The sequence below is a fragment of the Pleurodeles waltl genome, chromosome 3_2, assembly GCF_031143425.1.
Source record: "Pleurodeles waltl isolate 20211129_DDA chromosome 3_2, aPleWal1.hap1.20221129, whole genome shotgun sequence".
Taxonomy (NCBI): Eukaryota; Metazoa; Chordata; class Amphibia; order Caudata; family Salamandridae; genus Pleurodeles; species Pleurodeles waltl.
Genome location: NC_090441.1, coordinates 154306484 through 154325676, shown reverse-complemented (window position 1 = coordinate 154325676; position 19193 = coordinate 154306484). Strand labels below are relative to the sequence as shown.

Sequence of the window (19193 nt, the reverse complement as noted above, 5' to 3'; positions counted from 1 at the left end):
CCACATATCTCAAAATGAGCTAATCGCAATCAAGGAGGGAGGTATGGGAGGTACCCACTAACCAAGGGAAGTCACCCATCCCATTGCCTCTGCCAGTTACTACCTGAAACACTAATTTGGTCAGGATCCAGTAACACCATAAAAAAATATATATGTATAGGCTGTTAAGAGACAGATAGGTAGTTCTAAAGGTTCCATAATCACAGCCAACTTAATGTAACATTGGTGATTTTGGTCAGCTGGACTACATGGTCATTGGGACTCCTACATTACTCATTCACTTCCATGTGGCATCCTCAACACAGCCCTATATTGGTCTTCCTCTCAGTTATGGGCTGATTTTCTACTCACTGGTAGAAAATATGTATGCGAAGGGATGTGATAGATGTTATCTACTTGAACTTTGAAACACTCCAAATCTGCATTATCGTTCCACCTATTTCATCAAAGTTGTAGGCATATTCTCACCCAACTTCAGTGAATTTTAGAGGTTTCAAATCCTATTTTATATAATTTTTTTAAGTCCACAGACCATCCATAAACGAGTAGTGATTGTGATGATTACAGTGGCAAAATGAATGCTGGGGATCATGCGAAGTCCGTGGTGAGTAACTGCAGGCTCTGCAGGACACTTGCAGATTATGGGTAACATCAATCACCTTGTGGTTGGGGGACATAGATGCAAATATATACCATCAGTGAACACTTTATACCCTTCAGAAATTGGCCTATGTGTGGCTGAGGGTGCTCTACGGAAAGCAAAGGCAATTTATTTTTTCAATACAGATCCACCATAGCCAACAATGATCCACATCTTAGCCACTCACAAACAAGTTAGAGTCAGGCAGCTTCATACACTAAGCGTATGGGGCCACAGATGACAAAATATTTTGTTCAATCAAGTTTGTTAAAAAAAAATAATTCAAATCTGAATCACAATGTTGACTGTTGCTTGTGTAATGGCTAGTATCTTCATAAACATGGTTTTGTAGCTTTGCACAATGTACAAATGGTGTTCTGTGGACAGGTAGCGTAGGGCATGCACACCTATCTTCATCTTTATGGCACTTTTACTCACAAGGGGAATGTCTAATACTGTATCTTCTCCTTGAATCTGGATAGTCCATAGAAGGAGGCATAGGCTTTTCTTTAGGCCTTATGGAAAAGACAGAGGTAGCAATGAGAGGACCTGTGATTAAAGGGAAAGTAAAATGAACAATAATTCAGCATTTCCCCAGAACTACTAACACAATGGTGGTTCCAATGACAGGACATAGGTGAAAAGAGATGGTGAAATAAATGACTATATATGCAGTATAGAGAGAATTAAACAAAGGGGATTCCTTCACATTACAGAGATAGACAATGATAGTAATGCAAGCAAAGGAAAGGAATATATTAACAGGATGAAGAAAGAATGGAAGAAAAGTCTGTGTTCATTGTGCAGAGATTCAGTAAAGAAAAAGTGAAACTATGTATGGTGCAGAGATACAGAAAAGGAAAAATAATACTTTCAAGTTACAGAATAAATGAAAGTAAAACACTCATACTATAAAGACAGAAATTTCACGTAATGCATGCAGGGTAAAAAGATAGAAAATGGAAAATATGCATTAAAGATACAGAGGAACATTAAAGGAGAGTGATACACTGTATAGAGAATATAAATAACATATTAATAGTAAAGTGATACATTCAAATTTGTCTGAAAGAGCTGAGGAAAGTAAGGCATTAATTTCACAAGGATATCATCAAGGAACCCAAGAAGTCTAACATGCACATTTTAGCGAAAGAGTACAGAGATCAACTACAGGGAACACGCTCACAGGATAGAAACAGGACATAAAAATATGTGATGTATGTATTGCAAAGAGAAATAGTAATGCAGGGCATTCTCATTTTGGACACAGGATGGTGGAAAGAAAGAAAATAATAGTACAAACACACAGTTAAGGAGAATAGCACAATCACCGCAATGTGATAGAGCAAAGATAAGCAATGCTTCATAGTCTCAAGAAGCAGCACAATTAGTTAGGTCCTGATAACAGAGGTAACTTACACTTTTGAGTAAGTTTACTACTTTTTGGCCAGTCACAAAATCCAAGTGTAAGTGTACTCCAAAACTGTAACTTACACATGGCCACCAAACTGAAGGGCCTAGTGGGTATACACTTGACTAGTTTACTATGTTTTGTCTATTCAAAAAAACATTTGAGTAAGTTTATTTCTTTTTTGGCTAGAAGTGGTGGGGGCTAAACACTTTTGAGTAGTTTACTACCTTTTGGCTAGTGACAAAATCTGATTACAAGTTAAATTGTTGGGTAGTTTACACTTCTGAGTACGTTTACTACTTTTGACACTTTTTCACAAAATCAGAGTGTAAGTTATACTTTTGGAGTAAATATATACTATTTTAGTGAATGGTCAAAATGTAGTATATGTACACAAAGTTGTAAATTACTCACTAGTGAAAGGTATGTCTGAATGAAGCCCTTAGTATACAGACAATAGAATAAAAAAGTGATTAGTTCACTGGGCAGAAAAATAGTAAAAAACAGCGATGCATTTGTTGCAGTAAGACATAAAGAAGGAAGGCAATGCATTCATACTGCAGAGATAGACCGAAGGAAAGTAAGGCATTCATTGTAGAGAAACACGTAAGTGAAATCATACATTCATAGTGAACAGAAACAGAGCAAAGAAAAGTCATGCATTCATAACCCAAAGCACTGCGTATCAGTGTACGGGCAAATGCCTCCCTCTCCTACCAGGTTCCCCCAAATATGAAAATGAATGAAGCAAGAGACATAGGGCTTTAAAACCGAGTAACAAGTACAATTTGTGCAGGTGTCTGTAATCAAGGATCACACAATGTTAACTCATAATGTAAGCCCTAGAAATTGTACATTTCATACAAGGGAAGTAACAGTGCAGAAAATCAATAATAGTTTAAAATAATTATCTGGTGTCTGAAAATTGACACTTGGTTTCTTGTTGCATGTAGCACAATACGATAATCCAATTCTTCATGTGAAATCAGATAAAAAACAGAATAAACAGAGCATCGTGAAACTGGACCTATGCCAGGTCTGTAACAGACCATACAGATATTAAAATTGCATCTGATCACAGAGATAGAATGCATTATTACCCAGAGAGACCAATGCTTGGTGAATTTCCTGCATCACATTTTGGTAAAGTTCTTTCTGCCATTCGTGCAGGAGTTTCCACTCTTCGTCCGAGAAATAAGCAGCAACGTCAAGGAACGTAACTGGTGCCTGGAAAAGCATTATGTACCACAAAATCAAACAGTGTTAAGCAAAATGGGAAGCAGAGATACATCTCTTTGCTGCCACCCACTCCAACCAAGAAGACAGCCATGTGGAAAACAGCCCAATAAAACTTGAGATTTTGTGTTGTTCAAGCACATGAACAGGGCCAACACAGGGGAAACTGCCACTTTTTAGAGAACAGTAACATCCACGTAATGCAAATGGTGATTCTGCCACAGGTCAATAAAAACGGAGAAGCACAGCTTGAAACTCACAGGCACTTAATTTCAACCATCCTCCTTGCAAAATGGCACAGACCCTTGTAACTCAGTAAGTCACTTACCAGGCAATGTTCAGCAATACAGCTTGCATGACTGTATATTACCCATACAGCAGTACTGCACATTAGGTGCGCTGCAGTAGTACTTAGCCTACTGTGTAGGAAAATGCACGTGTTGTGTAGACATGACACATGCATGTACAAAAATCCTATACTTTCACAGACCACTTAAAACAGCTTTGCAGTTTTATAGCAGAATATTCTGTTGGACTTGTTAGACACCCAACTCAATGGTACCCATTTCCAAGACCCCAGAAGATAGAATCAGCAGCTTTTATAGGATTCCAACACAGATTTGCAGGTCGTACTCAAGACTGATGAGCAGAATGTGACCACTAATTATACTTGTGTCTTTTAATTACACAAACACTCACTGGATGCTTGCAATGTCTGTCACTATTTTTTGTTAACATAAAGGGAAGAAAATCTGGGAGCAGATGTTGCGTCACTGATGTGTGGCACAGACAATCCAACTTCCCGTAGTTCAAAAAAGGGTTGACTTCTTATACAGAATGTGTATACAGGATGTTCCTGCTACTACTGTAGTCTAGGGGTCCAAAATGCCTTTATAGCATGCACAGATTACCGTTATACCGATATCCTCAACAAAGGTGTAGTTACCATAGTATGAACAGAGTGCCACAAAAAGATGCAACCTTGTTTTTTGTCGTCAAATACTACTTTTATTGACTTTAAGATCTTTGAAAATATGTCTAAAAATATATCTATTCACAAATCCCATGAAATGGATCGCATACATTTTTTTAACAAGCATTTGCAATACAAACGGTCTTGCGTTTGCTTGAGCTCGAGCAATTAGCATGGTAAACTCCTAACCGGACTTTTCTTGCCACATAAATTGAAAATGAAAATAAAACAGTTTCACATAACTAACTGGACTTTTCTTGCCATATAAACTGAAAAGTAGAAGTTTCACATAAGCAAGCTGACGGCCGCCATCAGTGCAAAGCAGACACACAAACGGAAATAACAGTTCACTTGTAGTGAAATCTATCGGTGAAAGTGCAATTATCTATGTAACCGGGAAAAGTGCAATTAACTATGTAACAGGATTGATGCCATGTAAAGTGCTCGACTTATACCAAGCGAGATCGTGCTGCAAAAAAAAGAGAAAAAGTAGTCCACTAACCGGACGGAAAACAGCGAGCCTCGTATGTTTTCAGTACTTGGTCGCTGCGCTCGAGGAGGACTAACCACTGGAAAAGGCATGACGAATGTATGGCTTCCACTAATGAAAGCAAGCAGATTTGAAAAGGCAAGACAACGAACCAATGAAAGACACTGACGTGACATGGGTGTGGTTTGAAGCCCAAAGAGAGATAACAACACGGAACGGAGAGCTTTGCGCTCGCCCGTAAAAAGGGCTCATGGTCTGACCCAAACATGTCATACATATCTCCAACAACTTAGAATGCATTTTGGATTATCTGACCTACGGGTAAGTAAAATGCTACATGCCACTTTTGCAGTTAAAACAAAAAGAACATAGTGCACATTGTATGCTGTTGCCCAGCTTTTCTTATCGAAGGCAAGGTGTTTTAGCAACAATATTACGTGAATTGGGAATACACAACTGCAGTGAAGAAGTTTGGGCTTGTTTTAACAACATGGCAGACACCTTTATTACCATTTTGTGATTGCTCTGGCCTCGAAAAATCATACAAATATTACTAGACCTGCAGGCCATGTAATTTGAATAATCTACTCTACCATAACTGTAATGTACTAGATCCGTAAACAGGTCTCAAATTGTGTGATCCTAGGCAAATATTTTAGTTTAGAGTCAGCTTTTTCTTCATTTTCCCATATGAGAGCACCTTCAAATATGTGAGCTTAGCATTTCTGCTGTACAAAAAAAAACTCTTACTTTTGATTAAACGTGTGCTCCATGTATTAAAAAAATGTAGCTCACATATAGGGGACACATGATCCGTGACTCGCCTCTTAGTTTACTAATAGCATTGCTATCAGGGCAGGAATGTTTAAGCACTCACTTTTAATAATTATATATTACTAAGGCATGATGTGGTAGCACACTGTCATTTAGATACAGTAAATTTCCAAGACCTGTCCAAAAACCTTCCCACTAAGTTAAAGTTTTACTGATAAAACTAAGTAGTGTATTAAAAATCTCTGATAATTGGGTTTCAGAAAACATTTATTCTTTGCACATCACCAAGTAAAGTGTTCCGATTTGTGTTCATCCTATTAAAATATTTTTTCATTACACAGAAGTACAAAAATTTGGCTTTCACAACTACTGAAATATATTTTTTAATGTTTGCACAGTTGACTTAGTTATTTAAATGTTGTTTGTTAGGAAAATAGGAAAAAGGTGACAACCTACAGCCTTTGATTTCACACTTTCGTCAGTCAGTTTACCTTACAAAATCCTGTAACTCTTCAGACAGGCGGAAAATTATTTGTACAACAAACTGACTTTTGACCTTGTCTCTGAACACAGAGCAAATGTGACAAGAAAAGAACAAAATTTAAAAGTGTCTTTATTGCTCCTTCATGTTCTGACTGAACAGAACACCTGTTCTTTGTCTACTCACCAGAAGTAATAAGACTCGCTATAGAGAGTGGGCGAGTAGATTTTTCTAGGTCTGTTGCTATATTTAGGAGTTAAACTGACATTAATGAAACAATTGCCCTGAAAGTGTTACATCTGTGTTAAAATGTCAGAGTAACAAAGTAATCCTGCCACACTATGTGATGCACTATAACACATATTTTACCTTTTCTTGCCATATAATTTAGTCAATACTGTCACATAATGTGGTCCTCCTCTGCTGCATAATTTCAGTGCTCCCCAAGTATATGATTACATTCCATGATGTACAGGACTTTAAGTAGGATGTGTGTTTTCCTTTACCTTTGACTGAGCCAAGATATACCCAATGAAAGGAGTTGAAAAGATTCTCTGGAATGCACTTCTTAATCTGAAGAAGACATTTATTATATCTTTTTGCAATAGTAAAAAGTGTACTTTCAAAATGTGCAACAACAACATAAGACCATGTATAAAGAATCTTCAATCTATGAACAGCAAATATATACATGCAAGGATACAAACAAGTATATAGATATATATTCATACGCAATACTAAGCAAATAATTAATAAAAATTCATCACCGTAGGGCCTGTCAGATGCTTCATCTTTCTCATGCCAGCAAGAAGATGACCCTGTTCAACTGCAAGAAAGAGATCTCCAACCTCACTGGACATGTGTCAGGCATTTGATGGCCAATCCTGACCGAGCTCTCGGAATTCACCGCTACTGAGCAGGGCCATCTTTTTATATCTTAAAGAACCGGAGAAGGGCTTTCTGGAAAATCCCCTACCATAAAAAAGAAATATTCAAAAATGCTGGCGAATGTAGGTCAGAGTTGAAAGAAACAGGTTGGAACTGGCCAGTTTCCCAAATTGTCTCTCTCAAGGCCAAACCGTTCCCTACTTTCACTAAAAAAAACATCAGTCTGGTACATTCTTATCGTGCTAACTGCCTACCTCCTCCATATTATGTACTAGTTCTAGGTGATAATACGTCCTGGCTCTTTGGGGAGAAAGAAAACACACAGAAATAGAAAACATGTAGCATAACATGTTTGTACGGAAAAATACTTGCATCTCTAACGTGGCGGTGAAGCTAAGCTGAACACAAAATGGAGTCTAGGCTGAATACAAAATGGAGTCCATAACCAGTGACCACTAAAGTGACAGTGAGCAACTAAGCCAGGTGCAAAGTGCTGCAACACGACATCAGTGGTCAACACACAAATATCACTACAGATGAGTTCCACTGGGTCCCAGGCACTGTAATAAATAAAAATGGACATTGCAACAGGTCCTTATCGGGTCCTTTATTCATGCCCTTAAGTTTACTGGCAAACAACAATGATCGATTTCTAAACAATTAAAGTACAAAATGCAGAAGAGTGCCCCTTTTTGACATGGTCCCCCCCCCACACTGTTTGCCTGGTAATTGATGCACTTTTGACTGAAAGTGCACTGGGTTCCTGTTAACCAGGTCCCCAATGCCAAATCTCTTTCTCCAAAACTGTATAACTGGCACTACGTTTAGCACCCCTGTAAGTCCCTAGTATATGGTACCACAGGTACCTAGGGCATGGGCACCAAAGAAGGCCCCCAAGGGCTGCAGCATGTGTTGTGCCACCCTCAGGGACCCCTCACCAAGCTCAGGTAGTGCACAGCCTGTGTGCTATGCCCACTAACACGGCATGCAATATATGTAAGTCACCCCTACGGGCTGGCCTTTCAGCCCTAGGAAGGGTGCATTATATTACATGTGTGGACATATCTGCAAGAGCAGATATGCTCCTGCTATGTCTGTCGATTCTCAGACATAGTGCTGGACACTAGTCAATACATGTGCTGGACAGTAATCAATGCAGTTCCCCAGCTATAGGCTGGCTCAGCTGAAACTAGGGATGTTTAGTATCAAACATCTTGTATTAATAAACCCTCACCGAATCCAGTGATGGATTAATTAATACATGCACCAAGAGGGCACCTTAGAGGTGCCCCCTGAAAACCTACCAACTGCTGGTGGGCTCACTGACTAGTTCTAGCCAGCCTGCCACCAACAGACGAAGTTCTGACCTCCTGAAAAACATACCTGAAACTGGTGCACTGGTCAACTAGTTTTAACCAGCCTGCCACCAACAGACATTTTTCTGAAACCCAAGGGAGAGAGCCTCTGCTCTCAGGTGGTCAAGGACAAAGCCTGCTCTCGCAGGAGTATTTAGACACACCGCCAAACAAGATGACCTGCAAATCTGCATTCCAAGGCAGGGGCCTTCAAAGAGCTCACCACCCTTGGTATACAGACCTGGTTTCCCCCACAGGAGGAGATGCCCATCCCCCTCACCCAGAGCCCATTTGGTATCTGGACAGGTGGGAAAATGAGTGATCAGAGAGGCGTGTCCACCCCTCAGGTAAGTTCCACCCCTAAAGTGAGCTGCCTGATATAGATGCAAACTTTGAACTAGGAACTCTGGGACAGGGTTATGCCCATTTCCCACAGTAAGTAGTCATATAGGTGGCGTAGTGACCCCATGGGTAAGAAGCCCATTGGCTACTGCCCTACACTCCCCTAAATTCAGTGTTTAGGTGAGTGCCTGGCACCAGGCAAAAATATGCTAACCATATCGTATAGGGGAGTGCCTGACACCAGGCAAAAATGTGCTAACCATATCGTATTGATTCTGGTGCCTATATATATATATATATAAAGACAATTTTTGTAATATTTCTGTAAATTTATGTGGATCTCCTTATTGAGTCATGTGTCTCATTTTACTGACTGTGTGCCTATGATAAATATCTAATACTCCTTTCTGATAAGCCCAAGGCTGCTCGACCACACTACCCTTAAAAGAGCACCTCTGAATTGCTAGGGCAAGCCACTGTCCACATTTAAGAGAACCCCAGAACTCCGCACGGTATAACCAATGTTAGTATACCATATAAAGAGCCAGCTTCCTACAAAAAAGTAATCCATTTCAGCAATTTAGTTCCTGTTTATATCTCATGTTTTACTTAATTTTGTATTCCCTATGTGTGTTAGCTATTTCTATGATGTTGTGTTCTTTTATCTTTTTCTCCGTATAACATATTACGCTTGTCTAGTGCATACTTTGAACTGAGTTGCCCCAGGTGCTTATAACAGACCACGATTGAGAGGTCAAGAGCTGAGACTGTAGGCACTGCGCATTTCTCACATTGCCTGTCAATGTGTCAAAAAGGTGCTCAGAATAAATGGTCAGTCAATCCTGCTCCTCCCTGCAGAGCACACAGAGCAATGGTCACGTATTCCAGTTCCAATTGTTATTCTGTCAAAATATATGTGAAGGAGGTATAAAGCCATCAAAATATTGACAAGGCGAAAGTAAAAGAAAACGCTGTGTTTACAGGTGAGTGGGCGTGTCGTATGTTTTGGTGGTTGATGAAATGAAGGTGACGTGTGAAAGTACAGTAAGTAGACAGGGAGAAGAGGGTGCTCAAGAGGAAAGAAATGAGGTGTAAGATATGCAGATGGAGGAAATGCAGAGAGAGAGAAAAAAAATAAAAAGAGAGAATCTCCATGACACAGAGTGACGATAACAGAAGTGACTCTAAAGATCACTCCCCCTTTCAAGTGCCTAAGTAATTCACAGTCTCACAGTTTCGGGATTGTTAAAATTTTCAGTATCAATTATTTACAACAAAAAAGTTGTTACTCATTTATCTTTAACAGCTAACAACCACTATGAAAGGCCTATTATTCCTGTCTGTGTTTAGGTGTATGCCAGTTGTGTTACACATCTAAATGCAATGACAGAAAGCCCAAAGAGGAATCAAAATACTGGTCGGGTGACACACTATGATAATCACAGGAATGTAGTTTACGTGTTTTACCCTCACCCTTAATTATATCAAAGACACCCCTTTTAGAGACCCCTCCCACTTTTTGCATCCCACATAAAGGCCGGATGGTGTGTTTCACTGTCCCAAACTCTAGCATTTAATTGTATTAAGCAAGAGAACAACCATAAACAGCAAATTCGCCCCACAACTGGATCCCTTGAACCTTACCAGAAGCCTCTTCTGACAACTGAAGTTAACAAAATAACCTCATGGGACACTATCAGAATGGAGGAAACCACAGCAGTCATGAAGACCATACACTTCGGAGCCCCGTCGAACCCTTGTCCCATCATGCCTTCGACAAAGAATCAACTACCATCAGCAAGTTCATCACCCCCATTCTCAACCCCTCCATCACCACAGCCACCTTTCCAGAATCCTGAAAGCATGCATCCTCAACACCCTCCTGAAGAAGCCGTCAGCTGACCCAACCAAACTCTCAAACTACTGATCAATATCCCTCGTTCCATAACCAGCTGAAGTCTTGGAGAAAGCCATTAAGAGATTCCTTTCTGACCACCTTGCTAACAACCAGCGTCTCAAAGCTACACAATCAGGTTCAGACAGAACCACAGCACTGAGACCACCCTCATCGCAGCAACAGGCGACATGCGGATGAGCCTCGATAGAGGTGAAACCACAGACCTCATCCTTCAAGACCACTCTGCAGCCTTCAACATCTAACACCGTCTCCCATCCCATTCTGATCGGACAATTCCATGATACAGGCATTCAAGGATGCACCCTCCAGTGGATCTGCACGTTTCTTACCAGAAGAACACACCATACTCCTCAGAAGAACGGGAACTCATTTGCAGAGTCCCGCAGGGCTCTTCGCTAAGTCCAACCCCATTCAAGATATACATGACACCACTGGCAGACGACATCTGGGCTCACAACATGAACATCCTCAACTATGCAGATGATACGCAACTGATACTGTCCCTCTCGGACAAAACACCCAGCACCAAGAACAAGTTCACCGCATGAATCACCAAAGAAGCCACCTAGATGAAGTCCATCTTCCTCAAGCTGAACACGAACTAGACCGAAGTGGTAATTTTCAGGAAGAACGCTTTGCAGTGTGAGTCTATAGGTGGCCAACAGATCTTGGACCCACTCCCAATGCCCAACACACAAACTCGAGACCTCGGAATCATTATAAATAGCAAACTGGACACGTTTTCTCAAGTTAATGCAGTTGCATCGTCCTGGTGCTCAAGATTTTCAAGTGGTTACCAAACAACACCAGGAAAATCATCACCTAAGCCGGCATCACCAATAGACTGGACTATAAGAACATCCTATACGCAGGAATAACAAACCAACTCACAAGTAGACTCCAGGTCGTCCAGAACGCAGCAGCCAGTCTAGTCCTCATTCTCCCAGGCTGTGCGCACACTTCAAACTCCTCACACGTGCAAAGCACTTCATAGCCCTGGTCCTACCTAATTGAATAGCTACATACAATTCCACCACCCTTCCAGGTACCTCTGTCCCGCCGGACTGTCACTACCACACAACCCCATGCACACACAAAAGCAGGCCAGGAGGTAGTGCCTTTTCATAAATGGTTCCTAAAGCCAGGAACGACCTCATCATCACAGCCTCCTCTCTCATGTTGAGTTCCGCAAGAAGGTAAAAACCTGCCTCTTTAAGTAGGTCTTCCCGAGGCCAGTCTCACACACCTGCTACAGCGCCAGGATGCCCTCACAGGTGATAGCTCCCCATAAAACGATAGGTAACATTTTAATAGTCACTGGAGCCAGTACTGTAAGGTAGTTAGCCCACCTTATTCCAATACCAGATCTACTCACTGCACCTGCAAAGCCAGTACTTGATATTAGTTTATAAACCTGAATCAAGTATGTAATGGTATTCACGGATTCTGGCTCCAAATATGACTTTATAGTAAATTCATAAAAAATCACTACAATTTGCTCATAAAATCACTGAAAAACAAGATCATAAATGGTAGATGATGGTACTCGCTGTACTCGACCTAGTTGAAGTTACTCACTGAGCCTGACACAGTACGTTAAGGTACACGCAATGCTCGTGATTATGGTTCAAGGTGACACTCTCTGAACCTAAACCAAGCGCACGGTAGTGATCGGTGCACCGGGCTGAGTGCACCGAGTCCGACTCCGTACTTGATAGAACTAATGACGCCTGATTCCTGTACGTGGGAAGTATCCCAGTACCTGGTCCGCCCAGTCCTACTTTTACTGCTGCATTACAGGTACTAACAGCACTTAATACCAGTATGTGCTGGTACTTTGGTATCGGGCTGCAGTACTCACTTTAAAGGTCTCTCGCACCTGCACGAGCTGTCTATTCATCTATCTGAAACTGGCCACTCGGTACTCGCTCTCTGCAGTGTCGCCGCATCGCGGTACTCACCGGGGCCGGCCTCTGCTGTCGATGCATGGCTATCTAGGCGTCCAGTCCGCTGACAGCATGTAGTGTGTGCTTAGACGCTGCCCGATACCTGTAAGAAACACTACCCTGCTGGCCAGCCACCGTACTGTCCACTGCACATGCTCAAATCAAAAGGGTCTAAACACCAAGCATGCGCACTTGAGGTGTACAGGGAGGGCTGCTAGAAAGCATGCGCACAAGGTTAGAAACTATCTTTTGCGCGTGCGCACTATCTTGATATCCTGCGCGCAGGCTCAAGGATTAGAAGGTCCCATCGACTACAGAGAGCATGCTCACAGTAGGAGGCACGAATGGACGCATGCGCAGTAAAAAAAAGGTAACCACGCAGTGTAAGGGTGACTTAGAACATTACTTCTATTTGCTAGGCTAGAGTACTGCACCTCAGTAAAGGTTTATACAACTGTTGCACGAGTGACGTATTGTTTTCTGGGACTTAGTACTGCTTGCCTGATCAGTTGGGACCATGCCCCCTGGGCTCTGCACCCCACACATGTTTTCTTACAAGGGTAGCTAGAAAAATAAATAAAATACCCCCACCTCTTTTGAAACATGGCAATTCAGGAGTGAGCGAATGCGATATCAACCGTTTCTAGAAAGGATCACTGCAACTGTCCCCCAAGCAAAGTGTCTTCCAATTTCCTATCCTACTCATATCCTTTTAGCATGTTTTTCGTCTTCCCCTTCTTTCTTCATTCCATCTAACCTTTCCATTGAATCTTTCCATTGTTTATTTCCTTCTCTTTCCTTATTTGCAGTCTTCCTTTCTTCTTTTTCGGTATGTACATATTTGCTTCTCATTTTCTTCTCAGTGGTTATCCTTTCTCTTTCACTATGGAACCCTATTTGGTTCCTTGCCAGCTGTAATCCCCACCAAACAGCTGTGTGATGCTATCATCTTTCTTGCAGTTTTATCAGCTGATGCCTTGTGACCAGTAAGTCACAGATCAATGCATGTTTGTCCGGCTATCATGGCTCCTGTCCAACTGCTCGCACAAAGTCACTGAGGGACACCCATTGTCCTGCATTTTGGTCTCCTGCCACTTTTAACCCTCTCAAAGGACAGACAACACTCTTTTAGCCCTTCATGAGCTGTAAAAGAGGTATCTATCATCAGCTGGAAGAGAGGAGCTGCAGCACAGAAAGGGTCCTGCACAAAACAACTTCAGGATCATGTTCAGCTATTGAAATTCAAATACAGCCACCTGCTGTTAAACAGCATTTAATGTGAACCATTCTGGGAGTCTGCCATGGGGTAGTATGCCTTAGTGATTATTGCTTCCTTTAAGCCTTTTCAAAGTGATGACATATTGTTAGATCAGGGGACAGAGGCACAGGGAGAATAGAATTTGCCTACCATCAAACAATTTGTTAAGGTAGTAAACCCAAAAAATCCAGCACACTGGTACTTGCTGCAAAGGCTGTACATTTACCACCGTATTGCTTTTTGGGTTATATATTGTGACACCAAGAACTTCCCCTCTTCATCATGTAATACCCAGGCCCTTTTTTAAATCACACACTAGCTTTTAAATTGATTCTGATAAATTGGAACACTTTTCCCCAAAGGCATGAAAGACGAAATAGGTTTCAAATGTTATCTTTGACTTTGCTGAAGTTTATTTGGATCTAATTCACACATATACCACACTTTTGAAGATGCCACCGACTGGTTTTCTTTGCCTATTGTTTGAAGAGGACAAAAATTTGTTGAACATTGATAAATACTGTCTTCAGAACCCATATAATTTTGTACTATCTAATCATACGTTTCATGTGACTTTAATGCTACATACTTGAAGGCAAAGGTCCAGTATACAAAAGTTATTCACTGATTACTCCGATATCTCAACATTTTAGCCCCAAGCCAAACTGACTCATTATTTTTGCCCTCTGCACACCATCAAGTGAGAGGGATTCTGACCTATAAAAGCACTGGCCAATCTTGCCTTTCCCCCCAAAAACGTGGTTACTGATCAGCAACCTACACAGAAAGAGTACTAACATTTGTCAGCATGCCTGCCATTGAATGCTATTTACATTCTGCTGGGATAAGCTGTCTTTATATTGTTTCACAGATAGGCAAGATTTATCGCCCAGCTTCTCTCTTGAAGAATCGCACTTGGTCTGCCTACAGTACATTTCTTTCCGCCAGGAGTCGCAGACAGTAAACTTCACACACAACCTCAAGTACTTCTATCCTAGGATAGAAACTGAGGTTTTTTTTAAACTATTATTCTAAACTGTGAGGTCTCATCTTGTTGTTAACTGCTGTTATTCTGTGAACATAATTCCGCTCTTACAGAGTTGGCCAGAGTAGTTGTGCAAACCTATTCCCCAACTTATCTTTTTCAATTTATTACTAAGTATGTTTTGTAAAGAAAATCCTTTGTATTTTCATAGGACTCACTAAAGTGTTCCTTGAATTTACCGGGGGTTTTCATGAGCTCAAGGAGTTGAGATTGTTTTGTAGCAATGAGTTACAATACCATTAGGTTTACATGAGATTTTCCTTAAAATGATATTTATCCATGGTGTTACTTTTTCAGTTGTTGGTTTCTCTGTTTCTGAATATCGTTTGTTTCCTTCACAGAACCTGTAAAATTCCTTATCCCCTTGAAGGAGAGCTGCTGTTTGAAATGCATTGGGGAATTACCGAAGAACGATATTGATTTGAAAAACACATGTAAAATGTAATGTATTCTGCAAAGCAATTATCGGCACATTGGTAAAGTAACAATATACAATTGACCTAGTTTATTCAGTTGATACACGAACCCTGGCAAAGCCTAGGTGTGCGTTTGCATGGTGCCAAGCTAGCACAACCCCACATGAGGGCAAAATACTTAATCCGTACGCTTTGAGCATAGCCCAGTTCAGGTCGGTACTATATGGCTGTTGGTGCACAGAGAAGTATAGTATTTGAGCAAGCATTAAAGAGCACCACACCCCAGATTGCATGAGGCATGATAGTGCTTCTCAGGATCAGCCCTGCCACCCCTGTTGCCCTTACGTTGGCAGCACATACACAGCAGCATGGCAATGGAAACAGGAATTGGGCAGCGGCTCACATTGCTGTAGCCTTGCACTTCTCAGGTCCAGTGACATCTAAAGGATTTTTTTGACCCAAGGTCAGATATAGTTTGTGGCTCCCTGTTCAGAACATTTGACGTTTTATCCATTTCAGCTAAATCAAGCTCTAGTGGCCAAAAAATATTAGATTATGGGGGTCATTCCGACCCTGGCGGTAAAAACCGCCAGGGCCGTGACCAACGGAAACCACCGCCAACAGGCTGGCGGTGCTTTCCTGCCCATTCTGACCTCGGCGGTAAAGCCGCGGTCAGAAATGGGGATCCGGCGGTTTCCCGCCGGATTACCCCTGGCTGGGCTGAATCTCCATGGCGGCTTGCAGCGCCGCCATGAAGATTCTGACCCCCTTCCCGCCATCCTGTTTCTGGCGGTTTTTACCGCCAGGAACAGGATGGCGGGAACGGGTGTCGTGGGGCCCCTGCAGGGGCCCCAGCATGATTTTCACTGTCTGCTTAGCAGACAGTGAAAATCGCGACGGGTGCAACTGCACCCGTCGCACCCCTGCAACACCGCCGGCTCCATTCGGAGCCGGCTCCTGTGTTGCAGGGCCTTTCCCGCTGGGGCGGCGGGTGCTCCCTTGGCGGGCGCCCGCCGGCCCAGCGGGGAAGTCGAAATGGCCCCCGCGGTCTTCTGACCGCGGAGCGGTCTTTTGACGGGGGAAGTTTGGCGGGCGGGGAAACTTTCCGGAAAAGGGGTACAGTAAAAACAACTGAAGGGTTAAGCTGACTAGAATAGTTCCAAAATAAATATCCAATTTATTTTGTTGTGCAATATTTTATGTTGAATTCAGTGTAATTAGAAATTTAAGCTGTAATTTTTAATTTTTCTCCTGTTTGTATATTTTTAGTTGGGTTTATATATAAAGAATAAATAATGTTTTCCTAACTATAACTTAGTTTAACATTTGTTTTTACTTTTTTTTATAAAATGTCTTTCAAGTAATAGTGTTGAGTGTCATTTAATAGATTTTTGTTAAGTGTAGTAGAGTATAGTAAGGAACAGTGTCATACAGTGTATTGTTATGGAGCCTGCTATTGTGGAGTGGAATACAGTGGAGTGGAGCAGATTCAGTATATCAGTAAAAATATAACACTTTTAGAGCAGTCAGTACACAGTGTAAGCACATATAGAAACTGTACTCCATAAACAGTAAGAGTAAACCACACTCATCAAGAAAACACATTAACATTCAGATTATATTCCAAAATAAAGTCGATGGATTCTTGTTTGCAGTCAAAGTTTTGTTCTTTATATTTCTCTTGTAGTAAATATGGTAAACAAAGCCAACGCTTTTCATCCAGTAAAACTTGGGACATCTTCAGGGCTAATTATAATCATCCAAAAATGATGTCTGTGTAAATTTTTAATCCATTCCTGGATATTTTAAGAAATAGTCACATAACCAAAGCAATCCACTGAAAACGAAGATGACAATCTTACGATTCCTTGGGAACCTCCTGGGTATTCTATTTCCACAGGTGCTAATGGCATAACCTATATTCACCTGAAAACAGAGATGACAATTCCCATGAAGCCCTACTTCGGGGTCTTCCTGGGTATACAGTTTTATCTCCAAGAGAGCTGGTGGCATAATCTATATTCACATAAATAAATAAACTGCAACAAGCCCTCTCGCGTGCGCATATATAACCATCACCATCTCCGTTATCGGTGGAGTGCCCTTTCTATATGTGTGTATACCAAGTTTATGATATATATTTTTTTTTAACAGCTAACCCAAGGAGCAGAGCACACGTACGTTGGATCGACCTGAAGTGAGGTGTTACACCCTACAAACGTTTTTAGCTCTTTGGGTTTACTAAACAGTGTACATTCTGTGCTGTAGTAATGCAGTATTGGGTCATGGTGGTAGTTCACTTGTTTATAATCTGTGTGAAGTTGTAGTGTCTGAGGTTGTGTACTATTTTGGTTTCGTTTGGGCTATATTCAGGCTATTTGTGCAGCCCAAATGTAAAAGTTCTTTCAGTTTTGTTTTTCTGTATTAGCGTGCATGTATTTTTCAACAAATTACATTTTGATGTAATTGTGTTATTTTAGTATGTGTTATTGTACGAAATCATCAGTTTATTATTATTATTTTTTTAATTTCTGGTACTTTCTAGATACGATTGCAGAAGTACTGCACTGTTTTCGAAATTGAACAAAAAGTCATCTGATTGGCTAAGAAGCCTGCCAGTTATATGAAAGAGAAGGTTTACAGCTCTTTCTTATTATTTGCAATGAGAACTTGAAGGAGGAAGATGTCTTTCATTTTCTGCTGCAGTTTCTCAGCTGCCTGTGTGTAGTGTGGAGCAGAGTGGTTGAGCAGCAGCATCCCGGGCAGCAGCAGGAGAAAGAACAGGAGCAGGAACTGCTACAGGAAGAGGAAGAGGATGTCAGGAGGTAAAAGCTGAAGGAGTCGGTGATCTGGAAATTTGTTTCCCTGGTGCCTGGAGAGAAAAAGATCAGCACTCTTCCGGTGACATCTAACCTTTGCCAAAAAGTTATATAAAGGGGCACTCAGCAGCAGTATTCATTTGAAACATCAGGAATGCACAAACATCTGCAATCCATGCACTCCTGAAGGTTTACGCATGGCGAGAAGGGGCAAGGGTTGGTGGAGGCTGCTCAAGGATGATCATCAGTGGCCATAGTGTTGGACTCTGTAACCCCTTCAACCTCTGGTGCATCTGCTGCACCTCCAACACCAACCACTACATCAGTTGGCACCTCAGTACTTGCTCGTGGTACCACTGTCCCTGTGTTCCAACTCCAACAGGATCTCCTCATATATGACCAGTATGGCAGTACAGCCACTCACTGCCTGCTGTGCAATACTGTTATAGTTTCTGGGGAGAGTGACTGGAACATATATCAGCAACTAGAGATGGTTCACCAGTGGTCCCCTAACACCCATAGTGCCTTTTTTCTCCACCCTTCCTTTTTTCCTGTATCCTATATCCTATTTTTTTTTTGTTGGTCCTGTTGAGAAAGAAAATTACAGAAAAAATCTCAAAATACATAAAAAGAAGAAAATAAAGTTCTTTTCAGAACCACCCACCTATTTCAATCAGCAAAGAGCTTGTGTTCATAGTAACTATTTTTCCAACAGGTAACATCAACATACAGCTGAAGATGATATCGTCATGAAAGGTAAGTGAAAGGTAAATCTGCCATTTGCAGTTGATTTGAATAGTGTGGGGAAAAGCGGAGTGGAGTGTTACAGTCCTATGCTTTTTTTTTTTTTGGGTTGCATGATGGTTGATTTTGGGTCGCTCCGTGAATTTCTGTTCATGAAATTATATTTCTAAAGAGGGATATTGCTGTGATTTATCTTAAGTATTTACCTATGTTCACTTCCTTCCAATTATCCTTCCTCCTTTGTCCCCCCCCTTAACCACACATTTGTGACATTCCTTAGGAGTTCATTTAGAATTTCCATATGTCTGTCAGATGTGCCCTGCGTGGTGAGACTGGAGACACTGCTGGATGGTATCTCCTCTTGTATTTTAATAAAAGGCCCTTACCTCACTTTGTGGACTCTTCTCATCAATTTGGTGACGAGGATGGGATGCTGTGGAGGGGACAGCAAAGTGTT

General features: G+C 41.4%; 1 protein-coding gene across 1 annotated transcript in view; it reads right to left on the bottom strand.

Moving 5' to 3' along the window:
• LOC138286355 (zinc finger protein 845-like) overlaps positions 1–19193 on the bottom strand; it is a 367802-nt gene that overhangs the window by 261562 nt on the left and 87047 nt on the right. The window contains exons 10-12 of the mRNA XM_069226512.1: positions 12470–12502; positions 3152–3278; positions 1079–1189 (exon numbers count right to left, since the gene is read on the bottom strand). Of these exons, the coding sequence (XP_069082613.1) occupies positions 1079–1189; positions 3152–3278; positions 12470–12502 (271 nt within the window). The remainder of the gene's footprint in view (positions 1–1078; positions 1190–3151; positions 3279–12469; positions 12503–19193) is intronic.